At 34.9% G+C, this 22,980-nt stretch overlaps 1 protein-coding gene across 2 annotated transcripts in view; it reads left to right on the top strand.

Annotated features, from left to right (window-relative positions):
• Window positions 1-434: 434 nt before the first annotated feature.
• Window positions 435-22,980, top strand: part of mbtps1 (membrane-bound transcription factor peptidase, site 1) — a 34,047-nt gene continuing 11,501 nt past the window's right edge. Inside the window, exons 1-10 of one of the 2 annotated variants that reach the window (XM_056478123.1) lie at window positions 435-576; window positions 5,212-5,684; window positions 8,440-8,697; window positions 15,602-15,820; window positions 15,926-16,036; window positions 16,179-16,288; window positions 17,531-17,647; window positions 17,865-17,932; window positions 18,033-18,135; window positions 19,988-20,139. In XM_056478123.1, the coding sequence (XP_056334098.1) occupies window positions 5,495-5,684; window positions 8,440-8,697; window positions 15,602-15,820; window positions 15,926-16,036; window positions 16,179-16,288; window positions 17,531-17,647; window positions 17,865-17,932; window positions 18,033-18,135; window positions 19,988-20,139 (1,328 nt within the window). In that variant the 5' untranslated portion in view covers window positions 435-576; window positions 5,212-5,494. Of the gene's footprint in view, window positions 577-5,208; window positions 5,685-8,439; window positions 8,698-15,601; window positions 15,821-15,925; window positions 16,037-16,178; window positions 16,289-17,530; window positions 17,648-17,864; window positions 17,933-18,032; window positions 18,136-19,987; window positions 20,140-22,980 lie in introns of both variants that reach the window. The other variant, XM_056478121.1, reaches the window with a different exon arrangement.

Raw genomic sequence — 22,980 nt, 5'->3', positions numbered from 1 at the left:
TAATTATAAAGAATCAGTTGCGATTTATATGTGTATTAAAATTTAATAAGTACACTGGCAGAATGAAAATAGGGTACTAGTGGCTATATCTGTTTATGACTAGATTCTTCAGCTTACATGTATATGCTTTCAGGGATATTTTAAGTACCTTACTTATAGAAAGTTTTTAATGCAAAACAAATGATATCATAATGAAAATACACACGATCACGTTTACATAAACTGACACAACTTAAAGCAAGCCGAGCTAGTGCACCTTTAACTGTGCTCCTGAGTCTTGACATGAAGCCTTGTATCAAAGGAATTGTTCTAACCAATCATGTGGAGGCGTAAAAGTAAAAACGCTTTCTATTGGCTGCACGCGTATCCCTCCTTAGTCGAGACGTGACGTAACGATCGATAATTGGCTTCTGCTTGTTGTGTTTAATACCAGTTTCTCACGTTACAGTCTTACAGCTTACGCCATTAGCTTGTGAATAGTTCAAATATGTATTAAGGCAAAGCTCCATACAAACATCAGACTACACATTACCGGAATAATCATTTCTTGCACCGTCGTTGTACATTCCGCTGATAGTAAGTACAATATGGGATTGTGATGATGATGATACTCATGCTTTGCTAAGCTAACGTTAGCTTGTAGCAGGATGTTGACGAGGCCACATGTTTGCTTTATTTAGCGAAAAAAATCTATATATTTCAAGCTGTTCTGTATACGAGAAGGTCGTAAATAATTAGCTCTGTAGCAAACGCAGCGTAAACGTTTGTTTTTGTGCTGTCATGTTAGCTTGACTACTACTCTTATTGTCACGAGTTTGTATATAACGTTAGTGTATTCTGTAAAATAAAACAATAAATTGTTTCATTTAGTGACGACTGCAATAACAAAACCGTCCATTCAAATAGATTCGTTCTTTGCTTCCAAATTTGCATCTAACAGAATGCAGTCCGTGTCAATACAAAGGCTTTGTTCAGAGTGTTGGGAGACGTCAACAAGAATATATATATACAAATATATACTACAAAGGTATAGTAACAACAAAAATAGAGAAAAGAGCAATAGGTTATTACTTTGGATAGTTTTTAGTTATAAAGTGCTCAGCATATATAAGTACACCCCTCACAAATCTATCTTTTAAATTAATATTTTTAATAGAAAGCTATACAGTATTATATTTGTGCATATACATTCGATTAGTCAGTACTGAAGCCAAATCTAGAGCTTATCTAACAAAATAACTTACGATAACGGTCCAAAAACTAGTACACCCAAATTTATGTTATAGAAAAATGTTAAATACCAATTTTAAAAAAAGAGGTAAAATCAAGAGAAGCAAAACAATGTGAGAATTTTTGTTGAAATTTTGTAGGGTTTTTTAGTTGCAATATTTAGCTTTAATTGTATTATCTTTGAATTTCTAAATATGTTTGCTGACTAAAACATAATCTTAATAAATATATGTGTTTAATAAATCTGTTTTGTTCAAATGCACCAAAATACATTGCCTATATTCTCTGAGAAAAGGATATAAACATTTTCAAAATGGGGTGAACTCATTTATGCTGAGCTTCTGTTTTTGTTGATAACTGCCTTCAGACTGAAACGTGACGTTTAAGTTACCTTCTTACTAAAAAAATGCATATATTAAGTTCACTGTTGTTTAAAAAAGCTTTTTACTAAAGACATTATTCGTTTATTCATTCATTCATTTTCATTTTGGCTTAATCCCTTTATTCATCTGGGGTCGCCACAGCTGAATGAACTGCCAACTTATCCAGCATATGTTTTACACAGCGTAAAAAGACATTATTCTACTTAAAATCAACTTTTGAGGTCCACAGAAGTAACGTTAAGCAAATCAAACAGGAAGGGTAAATAATTACAAATTTTGTACATGAGTGAAGTATTGCTTCAGTATGTTGCACTAACATCCTAGATTGTGTTTGTCTGCAAATAACATTAAAGTAAATGTTGATTCTGTGAAGAAAACATTCACATCCTCACAACTTTTTTTCCCACTGGACACAGATCTTTTCTTCCCATTTTACATTTCTGGGGTCTTAGAGGCAGAAAGATTTCCAAAGTGTCAACTTTATGTGAACTACTTTTGTAAAAGCAAAATATAAAATGTGTATACATGTATATATTTTTTACTTTCCATTTGCTCAGACAGCAAATTTTAAGCTTTATAACATGCATTTAGAATATAATTTTAAATGAACACATTACAAACATGCCACTAATATTTTTTATGTAAGCTACAATTAAATGTTTTGATGAAAGGGATCAAATTGGCACAAGTCCGCAGTATTTCTCTCTTTACAAGTATTTTACAGCCTTGCATTGGTGACTTAACAGGATGTTAAAGAACCATATGGTGTACATATTGGGCTCTTACTCCAGGATATAAAACAGAATTGCACAACAACTCAGTCCATCCGAGTTGAGCCCACATCATGCGGGACAGGCGTTCACAGCCTGGAGTCAGTGGGAAATTAAGTCTCTGGAAGTGTGCCTGTGGGTGGGGAACATGTTTTCAAGGAAATGACCCTCAAGTTGTCCTGAGGTTAACACTTGGTGGTTGATTTCAAGCATCATTCCAGATTGTTTTAATGACGGCAGCATTGGAGCTGAGTGAACCCCAACAGATTTTGATAATGCTCTTCTGATTTTTTTTCTTATTTGATTGTCATGGGTAATTCACATTGAAACGACAGGCAGCAACCAACAGCGACTATCATCAGATCATACTACATCACATTTCAAGAGCTGCTTAATGGTAATAAACTAAACCTGTTTTGTGCCTAAAAACAAAGTAACACTGGCAGTTTCTTTTTGTGTTTGTTTCATACTGTAAAGCTGCAACCTTTAGCTTTTTTTTGAATGCCGTTCACACCTAACACAGACATTTACATGTTTATCTACAAACTATTTTCAGTCATGTCAGCAACATCAGGATGTTCACTGTCTGTTTGCTGTCTACTCTGCATGCACTTTAGTTTTTAAAATTATTTTCTTACCCCTAAACAAAGAACTTTTCTTTGAGTATATCATGACATTTGCTAATGTGACCCTTAAGAAATTTGTTACTATAAAAACATTTAGTTTACCATTTTTTTATGAATATAATATTCGTTCATTTTCTTTTCAGCTTAGTTCCTTTATTAATCTGGGGTTGCCACAGTGGAATGAACCGCCAACTTATCCAGCATATGTTTTACACAGCGGATGCCCTTCCAGCTGCAACCCATCACTGGGAAACATCCATACACTCTCATTCACACACATACACTACAGACAATTTAGCCTACCCAATTCACCTAAACTGCATGTCTTTGTGGGGGTAACCGGAGCACCCAGAGGAAACCCACCAAACACTCAGGGAGAACATACAAACTCCACCTAGAAATGCCTACTGACCCAACCGGAGCTTGAACCAGTGTCCTTCTTGCTGTGAGGCAAGTGCGCTACCGTAACGCCCCATGATAGAATATTTAATATGTAATTCTTTAAAGATCTCGTGAAGTGCATCATGCGAAGTCCACACAGGCCAAACCGAGCGTTTTGAAATGAGGCGATTTTTTTTTTTTTTTTTTTTTTTTTTTTTTTTTTTTTTTTTTTTTTTTTTTTTTTTTAATTAATTAATTTATTTATTTATTTTTTTAGCCTACAGAGGACAGATCTCGTCACAAAACAACCTTAACAGCTGCCGTTAAGAAGCAGTAATAAAAATTGTAATGACTTTTATGACGTTTTATGACGCAAGTTATTTTAAAACATATTTTAAGCATATTTTAAAAATTCTTTATTAAGACATGTCATACTCTTTTTGTTTTTTACCATATGTTTAGATATCCAAGTAAAATATAAGATTCTGATGGTATGATAACCTTGGATTAAAAATATCATGGTTTGACCGTATTGTACTTACTGCTCTAAAATATATTCTTTTTAAATGTTTAGGTAAAAACAGCTACTTTTTTCTTCTTTGAACACAATATAATTTATTTTGAGAAACATTTAAAATATTTTGTTACAGTAAACATGTCAGGCCAAAAAAATCAAATGAATCATGGACTTCTGCTGTGTTCATTTGTTTCAAAAACACAGATTTCTTTACAATTTAAAATGGCATCTTTGGATATCCTTTCTGCTGGAGATACTGTTGTATTTCTGTTGTAAAAAAAAAAGTAAATAAAAAAATCTAACACGTACCTTAGCAATGGTATAGCAGAACATTTTGGTGGCTTTAAAATCTTGACTTCTCCAAACCATGCTATACCTTGAAAATGGTTATCGTCCCATTCCTAATTCATACATTTAATCCAGAGTTTTCTTTAAAAAAAACGTGCCGTTATCAGCGCGCAATGAATGTTGAGACGCTCCACGGAGGATCTACCGATTGTATCCTTAAATTACCTGTGAAATGAAGGATGCATTTAGAGGCCTTCGAATTTTTTTTAAATTAACCACCTTCGTAGAGCCGCGATGACGCAGTGCACTTCGAATGCATCCTTTGGAGGATGCAATCTTTGAAATGAGACCGCTTGAGAAGCATCTTTAAGGAAGCGGGACATGTCAGATACTGAAGAGCATTTGATTGGTTATGATTTGATGAGAGACTGTAGTGTGAGGTGACATGAATAAAACCGTTGATCCATTTAGAGCATAGGTCTCAAACTCCATTCCTGGAGGGTCGCAGCTCTGCACAGTTTTGCTCCAACCTTAATCAAACACAGCTAATCCAACTACTCAAGGTGTTCAAGGATACTAGAGACTATTAAGCAGGTGTGAGTTGGAGCTGGTTGGAGCTAAACTATGCAGAGCTATGGCCCTCCAGGAATTGAATTTGACACCATTGATTTAGCGGGAAGTGACAAACTTCAAGCTTTACATGTTTATATCAGTTTTATATTTTCTAAATGCAAATTTTGTCACTGTTTTGGAGCACACTAGCTTATAGATATTTTAAAAATGAACACAACTAATACTAACATCTAAAAAAAACTTACATTTTATGGGACCTTTAATACATGTCTTTTATAACTCACAAGCACTTTAATGAATCCATATGTTGTAATTGTAATATGACTGCAAAGTCCTCAGTGGGATGAATAATTATTGGCCAACTGTGGATCTTTGAATTTTTTTTCCTTCTTCCAGTGCTTGGCTTAATGTAACCATTGTGTTGTCTCCTCTTTGTCTAGAAGAATAGAAGGCCTTTAGTCACTGTGAGGAACCCATCACCAGATGAACGCCCCTCCTAATCTACTGTAGTTTGTTTGACTCTGCTGAAGAAGATGGTCGCTCTCCTCATCCTCAGACTGCCACACTGATCACCTTCACAGCACCACAAACACACAATGGAGAGGAAACGCCGAAAGAAATGAAAACTCAAGCCATGTGTTATTCAGGCTTCTCTGCGTTTTGGACCTAAACCATTTCAAAACTAAAACACGTTTGTTACCTTTGAGGACACTGACCGCAGGGATCATGATCGTACGGCTGTGCTTGCTTTTGGCCTTTTTAGGGGCTGGATTTCCTCTGGTGGGCACAGAAAAAGACAGTGGACCATTTTTAACCCCTTTTCCTCCTCCTCCTCTAAATGCTGATGCACACTTAAGCCCAAACTGCTCACAGCTCACGCTAAAACTGGACTTCTCAACCCAAGTGGTCAAGCATGGTAAGTGATCCTATTGTAGTCTTTAATCATTCATTTGTATAGGATTAGAATTTTGTTGTGTCTTTAGCAAAATTAGGATAATATTAGGCCAGTTTTTATGTTTGTTTGATTTAGGGTAATGACCTTGACTAGAACGCTGAATTCCAAATAGGCCGCAACATGTTCAGACATTGTGTTTTAGTGTGTTATTTAGTGCCGTAATTTAGTTTTTAGTGTTGATAGTGATGGTTTATTGCACTGAAAATAAGCAATTAGTCTGTTTATGGAGTTTAAGGGATAAAGCAGCTGTTGCCCTTCCTGTTTTAATTTAGGGCAGGACAAAACGTGAGCTCTTTAGGTCAAACAGTGTTGGTGTAATGTTCTCCACTGCCCATTCATTGGTTGGAGCTTGTCCTCTGTGCACTGTGTATGTGTGTTTACTGGCTGTTGGCCCAGAGTGTTGGCAATGTATTCCTAAGATTTAATCTGAGTTCAGCGTTGTTTTCGCGGGGTGCACTTTTCTGTACACTGGGTGTGGTGTGGATGTGGGTATACAAGACTAGAATGTAACGCATTATTTATAGTGGCCTGATTGCGGCCCTATGAAAGCAGCCTTTGTGCCATCCGCTGTTTAATTCATTTCCACTTTCTTCACCCAAAAGCTCTGAAGTGTGGGATTGGCAAGTTTTCATGCTTTGTCATTATGTTTCGTGATTGTTCAATTGTGAGCAATGATTATCCTTTGCTAATATGCCATTTTTTTTTATCCATTCTTCTTAATTTCACTTAGAACATGAAGTTATTCATGATACGGAGTTGGGTTTGATTTGTCTGCAAAAATATCAGTATGTTTTTAGAAAATACTTTAATTTTGAAAGTTTTTTTTTTTTCTACCTAATGCTGACTTTTATTTAGATACGTCTCTTTCTCTGCTGCTCTCAATCACTAAACTTTAAATCATAGGTCTCAAACTGGATTCCTGGAGGGCCGCAGCTCTGCACAGTTTTGCTCCAACCCTAATCAAACACAGCTGATCCAACTAATCAAGGTGTTCAGGACTACTAGAAACTATTAAGCAGGTGTGAGTTGGAGCTGGTTAACTGTGCAAAGCTGCGGCCCTTCAGGAATTGAGTTTGAACTTGCGCCCATCTTCAAAATGCAAAAACAGTGTTTTGATAACTCTAAAGTAGGGCTGCACAGTATTGGAAAAATCTGATATTGCGAAGTTTTGTTTTTCTGCGATAAATACAGTTTCATAAGATTGCTCTCTTTGATGGTTTTTTTGAGAATCCTTAACAGTATTCAGGTATAGAAATTGAATGATCACTGTGTAAAAAATGCTGTTCATACTTTGTCTTGTTTCTAGTACAAATATGAAAAAATTCTTGGCGCATGTAAAAAAAAATATATTTTTTTCATCTTCAGAAGCAATAAGTCAAAATTAAGAGTAGCGCGGGGCCGATAAGCGATATTATATAGAATCGCGATAAAATTTGTGTCCATAACAATGATAAGCTCTAGACTTTTTTACTCTTTTGTTTTGATCTAAGAGCCAATCACACAGCAGAAATGTGCAACAATGGGAATCTAAAAGTGTGTTAATATTAGAGATATACGGATTTTTCGGCCACTGAAAATTTATCGACCGAAAATGTAATGCCATTTAATGGACCCTCTAATTTTTGTGGCTTCAGTCATTGTTGGGGTACTCTTTTTATATCTGGAAGCATTAACAACTTATATCGAAATATTTATCCTTCTCGTTCAATATGGAAAATAATTATCGAGATTGCATTTTTGCCATATCGCCCAGCCCTAATTGAGAGTTTTTTTCTTAAATCAAGCCAATAGGGTAAGCAAAATAATCTTATTTTCTCCTTGAAATTTAGATATTTTATTTATATTAATTTTTAAATTTTTGCATCAACTCATAAATATAGTAATTAATTACATTTCTGTAGCTCCTGGTCAACTTTAATTCAGACTCATCATGGGATATCTTGCAATGTGAGTATTGTGGATGAGCACATTGGGATTTCAATGCTGAAACTATATATTTAGCAGCCCTACTCTAAATATCTTGTTTTAATTTGCCAATGCTGGTGTTCTGTTTCAAAATAGATGGACTGAAATGCAAACTTTTGAAAATGGAGTTGTCTATTCACAATCGCACTCCGACTGGTTTTATTGCATATCGTTCCCTGATTTGGTAAGCCCATCCATATGACTATTACACAACTGGTAGACTGCAAGTATGGATGCCAGCAAAATATTTGAATGCCCAATGAGCATGAATAGTCATTTATCATGGATTTTCGGCTGTGAAAAACACAATGTCCAGTCTGGAAAAATAGCATTTCCATTCTAATATGCCATTTTTAAACAAAAACACACTAGTGTAAATGGTAGCTTATTGTGCATCTGCATTCTTGTTTAGTGTTTGCCTGTGTACTATTGGCTTTGTCATAAATCACTTCAAGCGCTCTGGAGGATGGCCATAATTCATGGTGTTCTGATGGAGGTGTCCCTGTTCAGGTTTGTCGAGCAATGAAAGAACATGGGTGTTCCTATATACCCACCCTGGCCTAAAGTTTCAGTCAGCAGCGGTTATTTCTGTTGAAGGCTCTATTGTGATTGTTAATGCAAGACTGAATCTGGAATTGAATGAGGAGTTGACATTTTGGCTCTGTATTTGGGCAGAACGCCCACCTTTTAATGCTGGAGTTGCATTCCTAAGTAAATGCAAGTGCAATTGTTCTTGATCTGTCTCTTCTAGAGTACATCGTTGCATTTAATGGATACTTCACAGCTAAAGCACGCAGTGATTTCATCAGCAGCGCCCTGCGGGATGTAGATGCGGTGAAATGGCGCATCGTACGGCGGGACAATCCTGCCAGCGATTACCCCAGTGATTTTGAGGTGGTGGAGATCAAGCAGGACACCCGCAACAGCCTGCTCACCCTCCAGGACCACCCCTATATCAAACGTGTGACGCCCCAGCGCATGGTCCTCCGCAGTCTCAAATTCACAGACTGTAAGTAGCAGTGTTGTCTAAATAATCCATACATATACAATCTCAGTTTTCTGCAGTATGGATATTGCCACGCTCTCTCTCTCTGACAGTAAGTTCACATGCACCGCAGTACATGTACACACGACTCTCCTGCCGGTCACTCAATAAGCCACGCTTTCAGTCAGACCACTTGAAGCATATTGTTATGGTGTTAAGACCCCACTAAAGTCTAGTCTATTCCACCACAGTTTCACTTTGTCCACTTCTGCAGAGTTTACAGCAGCTCATTTCACAGTTGATGGTGCGAACACGTTTCAGTTTCTTTCTTCTTTCTGTCCCAGTTTGCAAGTGCTGAGTTCTCTTTAACATGTTCTTGCTCATCAATACATGGACTAAATATGTTAAATAACTTCAAAATACCCATCTTTAAATCACAATATCTGACTTTAAAACTCAATCGGTTACGTTTAAAGTGATCAGAACAGTAGATGAAGTAATTTCTGAAAGCTTAGATGGTCTTTAACAATAATAAATAATAAAGGACACTATCACTGTTGAACTTGTGTAACGAATGTTAAGCATTGTATTTGCATTACATTTGCATTTGTAAGCAACTTTATATAAGTTAGACTAGTAGTTTAATAATGACATTGGAATTAAGAATTGTGAAATTTTCCCAAACGCACAGCCATAGTCACAAGCCTTAAAAACACATGCAAATAATAAACTCTTTCTCTTTACTAAACTTTACTCTTAAGGCCCGTGCACACCTAGACGTTTTTTTGCTTGTGTTTTCCATCGACGTTTAACGCCTCGTGACTAAATAAAGGGCGCCAATGTGATCGTGCACACCAACGTGCAAAATGGCAGGCGCAAAAGCATCATTTAAAAAAAACGCCTCATGCTCGTTTTTTTGTTTTGACGCACTGCGTCAAAGCCTTCTCCGCCAATAAGATTAAAACCTTTGTTCACGTGCACGGAGCTGCTGAAGTAACAGTAAACAGCACTTGGAGGTGCTCAAGCGCAAAACTGTCAATGGCAATGCGAGCGCACATTGAAGAAGATGCCCAGAGGCGATATGAACGTGGAGCTGCTTATTGCACTGTGAACAATAATCATTTCTTCATCGCTAGAGCTGGAGCTGCTACTTGAACCATCCATGCTTGTTCAAGTCACCAGTAACTTTAACAACAAGCGTGTGAACATCCTCTCTTCCGCTTCTTCTGTGTTATACAATAATACCCAGCTGCAGGCCCGCAGAACCACACACGTTTTAGGCACACACAATCTAGGCATACCATATATGGTTACGGCGGATGTTAATGTTATTAACGTCTTCTTGGACATCGTCATCGATATATTTTGATATATATGGTTAATAAATATTGTACACAATAAACAATAGTGTTTACTTTATTTCACAAATATTAAGATCGAGACGGGCGAATGGGGGGGAACGTTGTTTCCAATAGCCATTCAATTATAATAGACTTAACAGTTTTCTATCAGTCACCATAGATGATCAGTCATTATTGTCTGACAGAGTCAATATCTCAGATACTCGTTTGCTGGCCTTGCTGAAAGATCTAAATTGGACAGGTTTAATTTTTATAATGGATTCATTTATAATGAAGGAAATAATAGCAAGTTAATATAGGCAATAATACATATTATATGTAATAAAAATCTTTTTACATGTAATAAATGTATAACATTATATTAATATTTTACTCAAGCGATGTAATAGTGTGTATTTGCTTAATTTTCTAATAACTATTTAATTAATGATTTCCCACAATAAATACTGTAGTAATTTATAGTAAGCAAAATATAGTTTTTAAACCAAAATTTAGCAATAGAAACAAATTAACTATTAATAATTAATAAAAAAAAAATAATAATAATAATAAGTAAATGTGTATGTGTATATAAATATATATATATATATATATATATATATATATATATATATATATATATATATAACAGCTGTGACAGTTTAGTAAAAGATAGTAGTTTATAATCAGATAATCAGTTAAGATAATCAGTTTATAGCTATATTATATATTGTTTACTTTAAATGATTAACTATAGTAATTCATTATAATGTGACGCATTATTGTTTGCTTTTTGTATTTTACAACAAACTTATTTTAACCAAGTATGATAATATTAAAATACACTTAATCCTACAATTAGACCGTCTATTATGTTTTCTTTGTGTATGTGGACACGTGAATAAAGTCATACGTGTCTTTAACCAATTATTTTTATTTACATAATTTGAGTTCAGAAACTGCAGAGATGTTAAAATGATCGTTACGATATAATAATAATGACTGAAATGGAAAACCATATTTGTGAAATTCAATAGGTGGCGATAATGGTAAGGAGTTAGTTAGTTAGTTGCCATATATGGTTTGCCTAAATCGTGTGTGCTAGATTGTGTGTGCCTGAAACGTGTGTGGTTTTGCGGTTCTGCAGCTGGATATATCTCGTGTTGTAAGCGGGGTGTCAGAAGCTTAAAGTTGTGTTGCGCCATCTAACGTAAAGAAGTGATTTTGCCTACTCTTCTGCTTGACGCCAGTGAAAATCACTTTAGTTTGAATGCGGAAAAACGTCTCGTAAAACGCTGACGGTGTGTACGAGCCTTTAGGTTAAAATTTGAAATGACTCCACTATGTTGTTAACTGTAATGTTTAGTCCACTATAATCCCAACTACATTGCAGATCGCTGTGATGTGACTGTTGCGATATCGATGCTAAACGATATATTGTGCAGCCCTACCGTGTGTCCATAAAACTTCTATAGAGATGTACTTTACTAAACTGCAAAAATGTTGTACTGTGTTGTATTTATAAATCATGTCTGAACCACACACCGCTCTCTTTGGGCTAACTGCAGGGAGGAAGTCATCAGCAGGGGATGAGCTGAATAGGAAGTGTTTATTTACTGCATGGGGTGGAGGAAATGGATTTCAGAAGTGTTTGAGGTGAAAGAATGTCTTGTCTTTGCACATCAATTTCCCCACCACTTGAATAAAAAAAGAAATCACACCTTCATGCAAATCTGCTTGTGGTGTTGAGGGACTCCAGGAGAGTGATTGCTGTTTGCCAGCATCACTTCTGTATAATAACAGACTTCCTCTTTATTCACATCTTCCATTGCAAGCTTTCTAAACAAGCTGCATCTGTATGATCATGTTCATCCAATTATGTCAACCTCTCAAAAATTATTTATTTTTTTTAATTATACTGTTTAAATGTTTGTCATCAGTATGATTTTATTTGGAAAGAAACCAACACTTTTGTTCAGCAGAGATGCGTTAAATTGATAATGATAGTCTTTTACATTGTTTAAAGTAAAAAACTTTTTTCTTTTTAACTTTTTACTAATAATAGATTTTTTAAGGACTGCAGCCTTTTTTTGGCCATAACCTAAAATGCAATGTTTTCTAACCAGATAAATGCTTGTCTTTTGAAAAAGTGGTGAAGCGATTGGTGGTGGTGTATCGTAGATTGTTGGGCGACCATCAACCGTTTTCTCAGATGACAAGCTGACAAAACACTGCTGTCACTCTGATGCAAGTTTTATTTATGGAAAAAAATTTCAGCTCTGCAGTGTTTAGGTGTTCTCTGTTTGTCTAAGATAATTAGTCTTACCGAAATGCGTATATTTCATACAAGCTGCAGCTGATCGGTCAAATCTTGTCACGTGACTCACGGAATTCATTTAACAGGGTGCGTACGTATGGAAGGCGCGAGCACATCACATCGCTTGTATGCGCAAGCTGCACACCTCCATTGGAAACAACGAACTTGCGCGAACTCTAGAAAAAACGCGATATGCAAACAGTCCCTCAAAAGGCCATCGTCATGTGCGATCTCAATCAATCAATCTTTCGCCTGAAGATTTCAGTGGCTAAACAACAATTCTGTGCATATAACCCATTCGTAAAACAACACAATCTACATCAGCTTTACGCATTTTTAATAGTTTTTAGACATAACATTACCTGTCTAAAAGAAATACTTTAGCCATGGTGTGATCCTTTCTCCAGTGTGCAAAAGTAATCCAATATTGATTTAGGATTTCAAAATGTTTTGATTCGGCATTTGTTTTTACCGCTGTCACTCTCATGTGCACGTGAATGAGGCGCACGTGCAAACGGCAGATCTGCTTAAACGGTTTGGGCTACTTATCAGAATTATGGAAATTGTTGGCCTGACAAATTCTAATTGGATGAATTTTTTTTTTCTTCTTCTTATGCCTTACCCAGAATATAAAAATACATATAAATACATTTAGATCATTTACTTTAATCATTACTATTGGAATGTGAAGAGAATTTCAACCAGCACAACTAAAAAAGGTTTATGAAGACAATCACCTACTGCACCTTTAACAGGAAAAAGGTAATCTTATAGAGTGTTTGCATCTGTTTAGCAAAATAATGTTCTCCTGAGTTTTTTGTCTTCTAACTAATGTTTTTTCCGGAGGTAATTGTAACAGTATATGTAGCATCATTTAATTTCAGAACTGGATATTTTTGGGTTTGTTCTTTGAGGACAATGCAATAAATGTTATTTTATTTTTCACCACTGTGGAGTAATGGTCCAGGAACTGCAGTCTATACCAGCACACACTGGCTTATCTCACTCCTCAAGCTCAGTTTATATATAGCTCTGCTAAAAGAATGAGACCCAACTAATAGCAGCTAATGATGTATTTTTGTTCTTATCACTGAAACCAAAGTGCCTCTAAGAATAACCCCTGGTCACAGTTTGAGAGCATATGTGAAAGTAATTATCATTTAAATTATATCAGGGTCAATGCCACAAGAGCATGTGTGGGGAATTGAAATGTAATATAATTACAGTATATGCTGTAGTCTCATCTGTATAGCTCAAGGGTATCTAATGAGCAGCAATCAGCCAAAGAGGAAGACTGACATGTCAGAGCTGGTCCAAGTGGTTGATCTGCAGCTCTGCTATGCTTTGAACACCTACGAATCCTTTTAAAGTGCTGCATCTCCACTTTATGAAAGGTTTTTTTTTTATTCCTCACCTACTGTTCTATGTAAAAGTGTCCTCAAAGGTTTGATAACAGTTATTATCTCTCTTCTGTGTTTGATAAATCATGTTGGTGTTCTTGAAAGCACAGGCTGTTATGATTTAGATGGCAATTAAAATGCTAATCAAGGTGTGGATGTTGTTCAGTTAGCTCTGTTTTGTTTTTTGACAGATGGACAGAATCTGATACTGTAAGCCTTGTTTTCATTTATTTTTGTATTGAAGTTAAAGTTATGTAGCTAGACTTGAAATTATAAACAAGTTATTTTGTCTTTTTTTTTTTTTTTTTTTTAGATAATTTTAGAAATGTATAATTTCAATTAGGGATTTCAATGAAGAAAGTTATTTATATTGAGAAACAACATAACATAATGTGTAAAATTATACTACAAAGGCAGCACAAGGCTAATTTACTCAATTCCTTTGTGTTCCGCTGGATTTATTTTGAGATTTGAAGTATTCTTAATAATAGGGGCATTTTTTCCTATTTTCTTTCAATGATGTTTACACAGGGATGGCCTGAAAGTGTTTTTGAGGTAGGATTAAATAGGGAACATGGCCTGAAAATTTTAATTATGTAATTAATCATGAGCTATAGAAAGGAGTGGACATTGAACATTTTTAGCAATCCTCTTATTCAACTCTGGTTGGCAATATAGCATATCCTATTGGATTGCAGACATAAAGGTATCACTATATTTGTGGCACAAATACAATTATCAGCTGGGATGAAGTAGGGTTGGGTGATCTCATCACAATCTAAGTGATCTCATATCCTGAAAACAGTGTAAGTTGCTATGTAGTACCATTTATGTAAACTCAATTAATAGTTTATATACTGTATGTATTAACCACATGGATGGGAATTATTATTATTATTATTAGTAGTAGTAGTAGTAGTAGTAGTAGTAGTAGTAGTTGTAGTAGTAGTTATAGTTTTAGTATTATTGTTTTTTTACATTTTTGAAGTATATACTCAGAAATCTACTCATTTACATGTGATCATATTTTTCACTTATTTAGAACTTCAGGGGCAAATGTTTGGTTAATTTTTAAAATATGATCATCAATAGAATATAAATTTTCAAAAATTAATAATTATATGTAAAACATAAAAATAAAAATATCACTGAATAAAATGCAAAATATAAACATTAAACTTTCAAGATTGCAATTTTCTCATGATACCATAATTCCTCTTTCTGTCTACATTCCTGTAATGGTGTGTAATATTGCACTCGTATAAATTATGAAAAGGTTTCACCCCAAACATCTATTTTGTGACGTCACGAAATAAACGAATGAGCATTATATGAAATGTTAGACTTTTATTTTATTCATACAATATATTTTGTCATATACACAGCCCTAGACAGGGTGTCTGTGTGGTTTAAAATAAGTCTTAAAATGTCTTGAAATATTTTATTGTAGGTCTTAAATAATTTAAAATGGGTCATAATTTTCCTTTGTTTATGTAAAGTTACCAATGTTACCATGCTTCCTAAATGTTCTGAGTAGATTTAATTTATAATTTTTTTTCTTTTTATACTTTATTTATAGGATTTCAAGAAAATTTAATTTGCACAAAACAGAGACAAATAGTCAAAAAAACAAAATAAAATATACAAACAAACACTAATTTACCTTTTGTGACTTTAAACAGAAGAGACGCATAGCTAACAGTCTGCAAACATTAAAAAAAGTAAAAAAAAATCCTTAGCTTTTAGCCCTGTAAACGTCTGAAAATTCATTGTTGATGGTCTTAAATTTTACTTGGTGAAACCTGCAGAAGCCCTGGGTAGGATGAGGTAAAATTAATTGCTAATAATTTCCCATTGCCTTGCTCTTTCAGCTGGCACTGATGGGGCATCCCCATGCAATGACACACGCTGGGTGCAGAAGTGGCAGTCGTGGCAGTCATCAAGGCCACTCAGGAGGACTAGTCTGTCTCTGAGCTCTGGTTTCTGGCACGCCACAGGAAGACACTCCAGTCGGCGTCTCCTGCGGGCCATCCCTAGACATGTCGCCCAGATACTGCAAGCAGATGTGCTCTGGCAGATGGGACACACTGGTATGTATGCAGACTGCCTAGTATACATGGTGTTCTATCTCTCTGGAAGATCAGGGTTTGCTATTATGTTTGTACTTCTGGTTATATGTGCTTATGGTTATACAGGCTCCGGAGTGAAGGTAGCAGTATTTGACACTGGTCTGAGTGAGAGGCATCCTCACTTTAAAAATGTTAAAGAAAGAACCAACTGGACCAACGAGAAAACGCTGGATGATGGTAAGACTTCTTGTAATGGTGTATGTCATTACACATATTTAATCAGTCATAGTTTTATTATTGAGTTCTGAGTGAAAGATTCAGCCCAGATGAATTGGTAGGATGAAATGTAGTACATATTTGTCTCACATTCTGTTCTCAGGGTTGGGTCATGGCACATTTGTTGCTGGAGTGATTGCCAGTATGAGAGAGTGTCAGGGCTTCGCTCCTGATTCTGAGCTACATATCTTCAGAGTTTTCACTAATAATCAGGTAGCACACAACATTCAAATCTACGCTCTTATGCAACCACCAATTAAAAGTGATATAATAATCAAAGAAAATAATGAAATAATTATCCAATGAAAGAAATAATAAACATATTGAATTGATCACCCAAAAATTATAATTAGCCCATAATTTACACACCCTCAAGCCATCTATCATGTATATGACTTTCTTTTGTCAGACAAGTGTAGTCAGAGTAATTTTACATTTTATCAGGACTCTTCCATGCTGTATAATGATATTAATGGTGGTGATAATTTTTTTAAGCTTCCACAAGCACATAATCTGTTACAAAAATAATCCATATGCTGGTTGGTGCTTAACACATGTTATAAATGGGATTGATATGTTTTTGTTTCAAAAATATTAAAAAAAGTAAAATATTTTTGAATTCACTGACCTGCCGAACGTGCATTTTAGATAACTGCTTGTCTTCTGTCAGTGATTTGACACATAATCTAAAACTAACTTGTAGTAGATGTTCCAGGAATACACGTGGGAATCACTTACCACACAGTTTGTTTGCCACAAAATATGTTTACAAAAAAAGAGAACTAGTTGGCCTATTGTTACTGGCAAAAGTTATACATTAAATACTCTTACAGTGCCTCTAAAAATGCATCAAATATTTAGTCTGATCAGCCTAGAAGTCAGTGATTTGCATTTATAATAAAAAAGTTATATTTTTGTTACAAAACCAAACTGATCTGCTTCGTAAGAAATGCTCCGTTTTTTTTTTTTTTTTGGTTGCGTAAAAAATGGCCACTACCTAACACCATTTTACAGCATAGTAAAGCCAGTATAAAATTATTTATATATAATATAATATATATTACTCCAACTGTCTTCATCTGACAGAAAAAAAAAAATCATTTACACTGATGTCTTGAGGTTGAGTAAATGATGGGCAATAATTTCTTCAAGAAAATAATAGCTGTATAAGTTCAGAAAGATTTAAGTTTCGGTATATGAATGTTTTGGGGTGTAATGCAGTTGTAAATTAGCTATGATTGGTGACTTGTATCATCATACTAACCAATTTGGTAGCTTGTGATTCAGAAATTAAGCTTTTTCACTGTAATACTACCATAGTACCTGTAAATCATGTAAGCCTACTATTAATTACCAAATCCTACTGTTGTTTATTAGCTACTAAGTGGAAAAGGTTGATTTCAAGATCATTTAAGATTTTTTTATGCCTTCACATTCATATTTTTTGTCTTTTAGGTTTCATACACCTCCTGGTTCTTGGATGCCTTTAACTATGCTATCCTGAAGAAGATAGACGTTTTAAATCTCAGCATAGGGGGACCAGATTTTATGGACCATCCTTTCGTTGATAAGGTATGGATAGATTGCATTAAATAACCATTTATTTATTAAGCATTCACTTTTTTCCAGTGTGATTTTTGGAAATGAGAAACATCAAGCAGTTTGTCATTAGAAACAAAAGGCTGTTTTTTAGTAAAGGTGGAGTGTGTTTGGGTCGGTACATTAAATTGTTTATGCTCTCTGCAGTGTAGTGCTCTAATAAAAGCTCCACTCCTCTGTATTTAACAAGGTTTGGGAGCTCACAGCCAACAAGGTGATTATGGTGTCTGCTATTGGCAATGATGGCCCACTTTATGGGTAAGTGTAGCTTCACAACAACAAATATTAGATTTGGCCTATAGCTCCAACATATACATTTATATTTTTGTGTGTGTGTGTATCTGTTGGTGTTTTTTAGAACTCTAAACAATCCAGCTGATCAGATGGATGTTATAGGTGTTGGAGGGATTGATTTTGAGGACAACATTGCCAGGTTTTCATCCAGGGGCATGACAACATGGGTACGTTCTGTTTTGGGTACACATCGCAGTACTGCATTTTTCCTGTGCAGCTGCATGAAGAGGCTTGTGAGGACATGTCTGTGTGTTTTGATCTGACCTAAAAAGGGCAGACAGACGCCTCCTGCTACACAAAGCTGGAGATTCCTCAACTCCTCATCTTTAGGAAGGAGAATAAATTGAAGTGAATTAGACTTCAAAGGACAGTAAAAAAAATCTAAGAAGGATTTACTTTTAAAAATGCATAGAAAGGAATGGTGGCGTAAAAATATTTAAATTGACTAACCTGTCCAATGTCGCAGGACTGTATTTAAAGTATATGTCAAATAATTAGCTAAAATATATGTAAAACAATGCTAAGATTAATACAATTTTTTATATTGATTTGGATTTTTATCTGATAAACACACAGCTGAATGACTGAATCTTATTTTTTGTATTTATTTATTTATTTATTTATTTATTTTAGACAACAAAACATTATAAACATTTTGGGTAATGATTATAGGAAATGAAACAATTCATTGTCTAAGTAAAGTTTAAATACTTTTTATACTACTTAAATTAAGTCATGAAACAAGAAAAGGCTAACAGTAAAGATTATTGGACACTTTTTTTGTCCATAATTTTCTTACGTTAAAAAATAAATTCGACCTCACATTGTCAATTGTATTTTTTTTATTAAAAATTTTTTTTTCTCCTTCCTCGCTTTTCACATCCGAAGAAATGATTTGTGCGTGCATGCTCAAACATTTCACAAAACTGCCCATAGACATTGTAATAGAAAGCATGGTCCGCTTTTTGGACACGTCAATGCAGCCGCCATCTATTATAATGTCTATAGGTGCTGCCAGTCTCTGTTCAAGATTTGTTTACATACGTAAATGTGTGAAGTGTCACAATTAATGTATCAAAATTCCACTGATTTCTTGAAATAAACTTTGCATTTCGGGATAATTCAGCGCAGCTCTTTGATAATGAGCTGAACTCTCCTTCCTCTATGCAGTATTGGATGAATACAACATACAGTCTATTCCTCTACTTTGGAGAGGAGAGGAGAAGAAAGTAGCACTGCTTGAACTGACTCCGAAATGTTTAGCTTTTTTCATAATGAATTATGCATCTGACTTGGTGTCCAAAGTTTGTGTACGTGATTCATTTTTAAATATGAATAAGAAAAAAACGCATGCAAAAATTTTGGACTTCAGTGTGCAAAGACCTTAAGTGAAAGTCTTATGACGTTTTTAGAAAAGAAAACTGACTTAAAAAACGGAAAAGTTGCCTATTTGACATTTTTGTAACGTATTTTATTTCTAAAATACGTTTCCAAAAGTGTCAAATAAGCTACCTGTAGCTCTACATTAAACACAAATTCTACGAACATTATAAATATGTATTTTACTTGCTATAAATCCACATCTAATCGATTAAATTTATCTTTTAAATAGTAAACAGAATGAAAAATATATATTTTTTAAATTACAGTGCAGTACCACACCAAGCTCAAACAAATTTATTTAAAGTGAAACTTAAACTAGCAACGTGTGCTAAATGTGCTGTACAAATACTTTTATACATTTGCACAAAATCAAATGTGTGCACACCTGATGCATGCTTCACTTTCTTGATGTTACCTGCATTTGGAAATGTTGCCGAACTTTTCAGATTAAGAAAAAGGGACTTCCAGAAGACATGGTAGATCGATATATCATTGTGCATCATATAACATCCCAAGTTCAACTCAGGACCTGAATGTAGCATGCGATACTCTCTTTCCCATTCATCATAACACCTGTCGGTGTGTGTTGTCAGCTCAGTTTAATCACTGCTGTTTTCCCTGTGCTCTGCTGATCAGGAGCTGCCGGGGGGCTATGGCAGGGTGAAGCCTGACATTGTGACGTACGGCTCTGGTGTGCGCGGTTCGGGATTGAAAGAGGGCTGTCGATCTCTCTCTGGCACTAGTGTTGCATCACCTGTAGTAGCAGGAGCTGTCACACTGCTGGCCAGGTAAGAGATGGATCTACAAAAACAGCATCACAATCTTATTTTCTTACTGTCGTTTAATTGTACTTGCTTTCTTGGAATATAAAAAAGCGAAAAGAGAAATTAAATGAAAAAGGTACTACCATTTACAGTCCATTTTCAAAGGTTCATGTCTTCCTTAAAAAGTAATATTTGACCAAATATGAACTCAAACAGTAGGGATCAACAAAATAACCCATCTCGCTTGGGTATGATTAATGCCCCGATCAGATCACACAATGTGTATTGTTGGTTACAAAAGTCACAGAAAAGTGATTCTGTCTTGATGAAATCTTGACTTGTCATGTGTAACAAATGTGCCAGACTGCATGTTCCTTCACGATCAGTCATCTGTGACGTCTACGATGAGCATTATTTCCCAAAGCAGTCACAAGTGTTGCTAAAACAATATTTCTTATTAATTTCAGTGTTTTTTTTTTGATCTAACACCTGTGCTTGCTGACAACTAGGCTACATTTATTTAAGGGCATTCGTTATGACATTGATACAGTAGGATCAAACATATTTCCTTTTTAGTATTGAGATATTTTCTTTTAAATCTAAAAGTATATTTTCCAGCCATGGGTTGCTTATTAAACACTCCCTCACCTGAACTTGCCACGAGTGAGATGAAGAAAATAAAAAGCTCATCAGCACAAAAGAAAAATCAGATGCTCAAGACAAAATAATATAGAGGTTTGTGATACAACAATTACAGTGAAGCATTCATTTAAATACTCATTTTCCACAGAGCGAAACAAATTATCCACCCGCAAAGTTGAGTAGCCTAGTGGACTGGCACTAACAAAAAAAAAATATATATATATTGTTCTTGGAAAAAATATCTTTTTTGAAACAAAATTCATTTGGTATAATTTGTATCTTAATTTTAATGTGTTTTTTGTTGGTCAGTTATCTACTAGATAAACAAAAATAACGAATAACATCTGAGGTGAAGTGCTCCAAAACCAGTCTGCTGTATGCTTCAGTGCAGAAGCACAAACTGGTTTGTTAAATAAAATCAAATCTAGCCTAAATAAAATTAAAGTGAAATATTAACAGTTTCAGAGAAGCCTATATTAAACAGTTTTAATTTTTAATGACAAAATCATTTATTGCCTGTGAGTTTAATCAAGTAATTTGAATAAGCAAGAAAGGCTTTTACTATGTATTAGCAGCACTGAATGTGTTTCCAGATTACCTCGAACGAATAAACTCTGTTTGAAGGCTGAGAAAACTCAGAAACTCGTTATGAGAATGGAGAAGTCAAATGAAATTGCTTAAAACACTTTAATATTTTAGAAAAAATAGTTTGCATAACCAATGATTGATCTTATCCACCCGAGACTGACCCATAAGTAAATATGCAGCCTATTTTGTTGATTACCTGACCCACAGATTAACGGCAGCACCCATGGATATAACTGAGAAATGATGTGCTCCTATAGTCCAGTGTCCGCCACATGCAGGAACTCGTTGTGAAGATCGGGGGAGAAATTAAACATGCTAGACTTTCTGCGACAGTGTCATGAGGCATTGCAGACATTGTATCAGTTGTCGTGAACTATGCCACATTACACGAGAAGAAATGATTCTTGTGTCACGACACTCTCGACAACTCCCCATGATACCCTACGTGAAGGAAATCATGACAAAATCATGACAATCGTTTGATCTGAAAGGGGCTTAATTCTTTCCCAAATTTGCAGAACAAAAACCTATTGCATGTGATATTTTCCCCAGTATAATGCATGCCTAATTTATATTGTGTATTTAGCAGATACTTTTAATCCAAAGTGATTTGCATAGTCAAATTATCTTTGTCTAGCATTCCTTTTTACATCACAATATCTTAGTTATGTATTCTAAACCGGTCCATTTTAAATTGTAGTCGGCATCTTTGATGCACCCTTACTTGAATTTAATTGCATTACAGTCTGATTATAGAGAATTGGCTCTGTTTATTATCATATTGTAAAATATATATAAAAGGGAATGATCTGGAAAAGGAAAGCCCTGCCCCCTACTCATTATTTTTCTCAATTGGAAGTAAACTAACATACTGAAAGAAGTCTCAGCAAGGTTCATTTGGACTTTAATGTATAAATTGTATAAAGTTGACATTTTTAGCTATGTATTTGCCATTTTAAATATAATTTTAATGAATCCTTGTTAAATAATTCATTTCTTCAAAAAAATAAATCCGACCCAAAATGTTTGAATAGTAGTGTTTTACATTGAACACCAAAACTAGGTGTTTCCAATTTTAGCCCGTGACACAAATTCAGTGAGTTCGAATGTTGTTTTAGGTGTGGACTACTTTTATATCCATATAATCAGTGCTGCTTTATCAGGGACTGATAGTGATTGATATTGGGCTCACCTGTACTTTGCACATATATTATTATTAACACACTGCTCTTTGAAATGGTTGATATGAAGTAGAGCACAAAAAATGGTGTTCTAAAACTGTAGTTTTCTGCAGAAGAGTTTTGTTTCTGTCATCGTATGGAAAGAAAAATAAATAAAACTTCATTCTGCAAGAAAAGAAAAAGAAGTCTCAAATTAACGAACAGAATCAATCTTATTTTCCATTTGGAACTGAATGACATCCTCTTGTATACATGCTTTTGCTGTATATTTGATGAAGTACATCCTCTCTGATTGTGATAGACTAATCTAATTTGTTAGTGCTTCTACTTTACATTGTTTTCATCCCACCTTCTTTAGTTCCCTTCCTTTCTTTATCTTTTATATATATTACTCTCATTTTGTTTTGGTACTTTGGCTCATCCGCCTCTTTGGTTTCTAGCATCTGAGTCACCA

The sequence above is a fragment of the Danio aesculapii genome, chromosome 18 (assembly GCF_903798145.1).
Source record: "Danio aesculapii chromosome 18, fDanAes4.1, whole genome shotgun sequence".
Lineage (NCBI taxonomy): Eukaryota > Metazoa > Chordata > Actinopteri > Cypriniformes > Danionidae > Danio > Danio aesculapii.
Note: the sequence above shows the minus strand (reverse complement) of the source record. Positions and strands in the feature narration are given on the sequence as shown.